Below are 6,208 nucleotides of genomic sequence, written 5' to 3' on the forward strand. Positions count from 1 at the left end.
ATCATAAATGGTCTCATAATGTAGGCTTGTGTGATTCATTATTTATATAAAATATTTTCTAGAAAATCACCTATTTATTTTCATGTTGAAGCATTTTGAACCATTTACTATATAGTTCATCATCATAACATAAAAACAACAATTATTTTAATAATAAAAAACTAATAATTATTTTAATACTTCTAACCTCTTAATATTATTAATAAAGTAAATTTGTTTTACCACATTTTTTACTTAATTTTAATACTTCTAACCTCTTAATATTATTAATAAAGTAAATTTGTTTTACCACATTTTTTACTTAATTTTAATTTTTTATTATTTGTTTTTCTAAGCTTCTCTCTTTCTTTCTTTTTCTAACGTTGAATTATTGTTGTGTAATTTTAAAGATATTTAAATAAGATTTTATTTATCTATTTATTATTATTATTATAGTTTTTTTTATGGATAAACATTTTCTACTTAATTTTAATTTTTTATTATTTGTTTTTCTAAGCTTCTCTCTTTCTTTCTTTTTCTAACGTTGAATTATTGTTGTGTAATTTTAAAGATATTTAAATAAGATTTTATTTATCTATTTATTATTATTATAGTTTGTTTTATGGATTTTTTATTATTTTTTTATTTAATTTTTATTTGATTTATTATTGTTTTTTCACTTTAATAAATATTATTTATTATTTATTTTTTATATTTTATTTTTAGTTTTTGTTTTTTTATTATTTTTTTTTATCTGTTTTAATTTATTTTCTGTAATTGTCATTCTCAATATTATAGTTTTTTTATAATAATAATAAAAAAAAATGTTCAAATTTAACTTTTGCATCTCTACTATTTATTAATTCTCTGGTTCAAGTTATCCATCAATGTCGGCTCTAGAAACAACAACCTAGAGGTATCTAAGCCATCAAAATCACCGCTTGAGAAACCACAACCAAGGGGCATCTAATCCATCAAAATCACCCACCTATCGCACCCAACTTAGGCCACACCAACCCTTAAGATGACTGGATTTTTTCCTACAAAGTTTCCAACCAGTAACCTTCGCAAAGTGACTTAACAATACATCCCATTAGCATCTTTTTTATGTCCAATAAACTATTATTTTAAGATTATTATTAGAATTATATATTTATTATTATTAATGTGATTGTGCTAATCATAAATAACTAGGTATAAAAATTCAATACCACCTCGGGCCAAAAATGATAAAATAACTAATAATGGAAACTTTCATGAATGGGTGAGAATATTTTAGCATATTGTTTAGATTTTTTCAAGCCTCGTTCATTCGTTTTGATCCATGTGTAATAATGTAGCACAATATCAAAAGTTTATTTTAATCTTTCCACATCTCGTTTAATCATCACAATTAATAAATTGAATAGTAAATTTATAATAATATTTCGTAAATTAATAATTTAAATCTGATTATTTGTGAGAATTCCATTAGGAAAAAGATTAGTGTGCCCGCTTCCGATAGAAAGGACGCCTATGATATGTGATGGTATAAAACATTTCACAAACCCATTAAAACATATTTCTGCAACCAAGGTGAATCATGAAGAGGAATTATCAGAATAGTTCTGCAAGCAAGGTGAATCATGAAGAGGAATAATCTCACACTTTACTGCCAAATTTTTTTTAAGAGTATCAAGACGTTGCTCTCTGCCAATCTCACTCATATTGTATCCTCCAAACGGAGCATCAAGATCAAATGCGAAGTAGCAATCTACCCCAAATAAATGTGATATATGATGCTATGAAACATTTCCCAAACACATTAAACCACAATTCTACAACCAAGGTGAATCATGGAGGGGAGTTATCACACACTTGACTGCTAAATAATTCTTAAGAGCATCAAGACCTTGTTCTCTGCCAATTCCACTCATCTTGTACCCTCCAAACGGAGCATCAGAATCAAATGCATAGTAGCAGTTGACCCAAATCACTCCTGCTCGAATAGCTCTCGAAAGTCTATTGACTGTATCTATATTCTTCGTCACAATTCCAGCGGCTAAACCATATATTGTTTTATTCCCCCGTTCTATGGCTTCTTCAATAGTCCTGCAAATATCATCCTAAAGTTGTAAAGAGCAATTAACTGTGATACGAATCATGACAAAGAATATATAGTGTAATGTACTAGTTAATAATTTTTGTTTGAAATTCAAATTTTTATATATGGCAATTTAAAGTCTATATTGCGTTAAAAAAATCTTACTTAAACTTGAAAATGGACATGACTGGTCCAAATATTTCTTCTTTGCCAATCTTCATGTCCTCCTAATACATGAAAGCAGAAATAAATCAAACCTAAAACATGAAGAAAGAAATTATCCCACATGTTTTCTCAAAAAAAAATTTGAAACTGTTGTGAAATTAAAAAATTATGGCATCTAGTTGTATGGCAGTCATTGAGAGTACCTGCACATGGGAGAAAATGGTTGGTTCAATGTAAAATCCTTTCTCGCCGACGCGATTACCTCCTGTCAATAGCTTTGCTCCCTCTCGCTTCCCGTGCTCTATGTATTCCAATATTTTCTCAAATTGTGTCCTGTCAATCTGATCATAAAGGGAAGAGTATTTAACATGAATATTGGGGTACACATTGACGCATTTTTTTTATGCCTATATTGCTCTCATCAATTCCAGTTGTTCCTTTCCAGCCTACCAAGCCAAAATCATTCTTCTTTGAAATACCAGATCCACATTTAGTATAGTAGAGCACAGTAGGGTTTCACCAGAGTACAGTAGGGTTTTCGAAACTATGGAATTCACATATGGAATCGGAATGTAAATTGCAGTTTCAGATTTCGGAGGTATTGATGACGAATTTCAACAAATATTGGTATCCCATAATATGATTAATACAGTTCTAAAAATCACAGCCCCACACACAAAATTGCGGATATAATTGCACAGAAAAATTAAACTTACCTGAGGACCATGATCAACTTCTGGCTTGAAAGGATCGCCAACCACCTGCTTCTTCGCTCTTTCCACTACTCTCTTCACAAATTTATCGTGGATGCCCTCTTGAACATATATCCGCGATCCTGCGAAGCATACTTGTCCCTGCCAACCAAATGAAACAGTAATTGGTTTGAATAATGGAAGGACCTAATAATTGACCATGACTACATAGTTGGGTTGTGCGTACCATGTTAAAAAATATCGCCATGTGGGCAAGATTCACGGCCTCCTCAATATCAGCGTCATCCATGATAATCAAAGGAGATTTTCCCCCGAGTTCAAGAGTTACAGCTTTCAAGTTGCTCTGAGCAGCGGCCACCATGATAGCCCGACCTATTTCAGTAGACCCTGTAAAGGCAACCTACACAGAAACAAATACTTCTTTACCAATGCGTTCATGGTACCTTGATGCTAAGAAAGATAAATTTGAAACCTAACAGATAATTTACCTTATCAATATCCATATGGCTGCTTATTGCAGCACCAGCTGTTTCTCCAAAACCAGTTATTACATTAAGAACACCAGGTGGAAGCCCAGCCTGTTACAACAAGAAAACAATGAAACATTCGCATGAAAACTTCTTGCGGATTAAAAATAATTTCTCACTAGAACGGTGGATAGAAATTTCAAAAACATGTAATGAGTTACCTCCTTGGCCAAATGCGCGCAATAAAGTGCAGTTAGAGGAGTTTGTTCTGCAGGTTTGATCACTACAGTGCATCCACAAGCCAAAGCGGGAGCGATTTTAATGAAAAACATGACCAGTGGGAAGTTCCAGGGTATAATCTGACCAACCACTCCAATGGGCTCATGCAATGTATAGCCCTGATATGGCCCTCCCATTTTTAATGTTTCCCCATGTATTTTATCAGCTGCTCCTGTACATGTTATGAAATTTATAGAAACCATTGTTAATTGTATTTCCGGAACTGTGCAAGTTATATAATGTTTTTTTTACTGATAATTATGAATGGCTCAAATAAATATTTGACAGTGGGAGGTCTTGTTAGATTTATAATGATAATGGTTTTTGGATAGATATTTGGTTGGAATCTAGTGAAAAAAATTGTTATGAAATTTGGATTTTTGTTATTTAAATTAGTTTTTTTATTATATATAGATTTTATACCCTTAAAATCTTTGAGACATTTTGATCGTAAAAAAATTATCTTAAATTTAAAATTTCAATATTATAAAGAAATTAGATCTTAAAGTATCCCAAAAAAACCTTTACAAAAATCACACTTAAACACTGCTAATAATAGTATCCCAAAAAAACCTTTACAAAAATCACACTTAAACACTGCTAATAATAAATCACACTTAAACACTGCTAATAATAAATCACACTTAAACACTACTAATAATAATTAGTCCGGATGCTTACGGGTTACAACCCTCGACAATGAACCATAATGACAAACCCTCGTTGACCTACAACAAGATAAATCTAAGACTGGAATTTCCTCTTGATGGGAGATATTTTAAGCACGTATATCATGGAGTATTGTCTGTTTAGTACCTGCAAAGTATCTGAGAGTCTGGATACACCCCGGCACATCGACAGCACGAGCAAGGGTCAATGTTTTTCCATTATCTAGGGTTTCAAGAGCTGCTAGTTCATCTATGTGCTGCTCTACCAAATCTGCGTACTTGTTCAGAAAGCGACCCCTTTCATACACACAAAAGCAAACAAAAGCCAATTCTTCATCAGATCCAAATCACTAGGCAAAAGCAGAGGGCAGACCATGTATTAAAGAGAATGCAGGTATGGACAATGATATAAAGAATGATATTACATAGGCAGAAATTCGAGGCCAAGGTCCCTAATCAAAAGCCTTCCGAGCGGCCTTCACGGCCAAATCCACATCCTCCTTATCACCCTCTGCGACGCGTGTTATCAAATCTCCTGTTCGAGGATCCAAAGTTTCAAAAGTCTTCCCTGCACCACCAACACCTTCCACCCATTAATCGACAGAAATGCCATACTCCAGAATATTTAATATTTAAGCATGCAAGTTTCACACAGGCATTTAACTTTAAGATAAAGAAATAATCATATTTTCACTCGCTCATATTCTAGATGGGGATACTCGATTGTAAATTCAGGAAATATTCGGCAGGTCAAGTGCATGATATGACGGTTGGGGCGGATGGCTTTGGTACCTCTAGTGGTGTTTGATAGATTTCTCTATGCCGTATATAACTGTTGGCTTAGGTTTTATTCTGCTGGCTTCGGCCATATCAATTGTAATCAGTGGACTTCGGCCATATGATAATGCTAGCTTCGGCCATATCGTTTAATGCTAGCTTCGGCCATATCGATTATAATCTCTGGGCTTTGGCCATATGATAAGGATTTCTCTCTGGAAAAAAAATTCAGAAAATATCCTAAAATCTGAGATATTCTCAAAATCTACATCAATTTCCTCCCTAAATCTACATAACTTCAGGACAGAATTAAGAAAAAATTAAACATATACACAACTTATATCCAGAAATTACTAAATAAAACTCAGAATATTTCAACATAGCATATAAATACCTGAAACTGCATCGACAGATTCTCCATCGAAGAACAGTTTGGTGAATTTCACAGACACAATATGGTCCGGATCCGTACCATTACCGACCCCACTATTTGAGCTATCCATTATTGCGCGCAACCGCAATTCCTTGACTCTTTCACTACTGCACATCATTAGTTATTAAAAAGTTTTAAACATTGAAGTCAGACACAGATCATAGCAAAAGCCATGCACCCAACACTTAGAAAGTTGAAAAGTAAATGAAATGGAAAGAATTCCATTATAAGCAATACCTTCTATGGAGGAATCTCAGAGAGCTTAATGAATATATGGATATCCTATTTATAGGAAAATGACTGTATGACAGAGAAAAGAATTTCCCTAGGTGCGGGCCATAGACACATTTTCAGTTCTACCTCCGTTACTTTCCGATCTCACAAGCAGAAACTGTTAAATACGCTCCTTTTACCTCCGTTACTTTACAATCTTTACAATCTCACTGTTAAATTTGTAATTTTACAGCGCGCGGTGGTCTTTTGGAAAACCACCTGGTCTCCCCGCACCACCATTCGCTGAAGGCGGTTTCCGTAGCGGAGGCTCCGAACACCCTCACTCGCCGCCACGCGTCCCATGTACGAGCGACCGAAAACTGCTTTCCCCGGACGCTAAAGTCCGTTTGTTTTGCTGGAGGTTGGTGTGC

At 33.9% G+C, this 6,208-nt stretch overlaps 1 protein-coding gene across 1 annotated transcript; it reads right to left on the reverse strand.

Moving 5' to 3' along the window:
- Window positions 1-1,796: 1,796 nt before the first annotated feature.
- On the reverse strand, window positions 1,797-3,838 carry LOC149205716 (aldehyde dehydrogenase family 2 member C4-like). The gene is made up of 7 exons (XM_089393535.1): window positions 3,629-3,838; window positions 3,429-3,518; window positions 3,167-3,340; window positions 2,944-3,081; window positions 2,431-2,568; window positions 2,228-2,289; window positions 1,797-2,070 (listed from the first exon to the last, which is right to left on the reverse strand). Exons 1-7 carry the CDS (start codon window positions 3,821-3,823, stop codon window positions 1,797-1,799), a joined length of 1,071 nt encoding a protein of 356 aa, XP_089249661.1. The 5' UTR covers window positions 3,824-3,838.
- Between the last annotated feature and the right edge of the window lie 2,370 nt (window positions 3,839-6,208).

This window comes from Pinus tabuliformis, chromosome 1_2 (assembly GCF_031772625.1).
Source record: "Pinus tabuliformis cultivar Carrire ecotype Pingquan chromosome 1_2, CPIR1, whole genome shotgun sequence".
Lineage (NCBI taxonomy): Eukaryota > Viridiplantae > Streptophyta > Pinopsida > Pinales > Pinaceae > Pinus > Pinus tabuliformis.

Coding starts and splice junctions, on each gene's coding strand:
- LOC149205716 (XM_089393535.1), bottom strand. CDS start 3,823: ATGGGAGGGCCATATCAGGGCTATACATTGCATGAGCCCATTGGAGTG. Junction 3,519..3,628: donor GCGCGCATTTGGCCAAGGAG/GTAACTCATTAC, acceptor TTGTTGTAACAG/GCTGGGCTTCCACCTGGTGT. Junction 3,082..3,166: donor TGGCGATATTTTTTAACATG/GTACGCACAACC, acceptor TTTGGTTGGCAG/GGACAAGTATGCTTCGCAGG.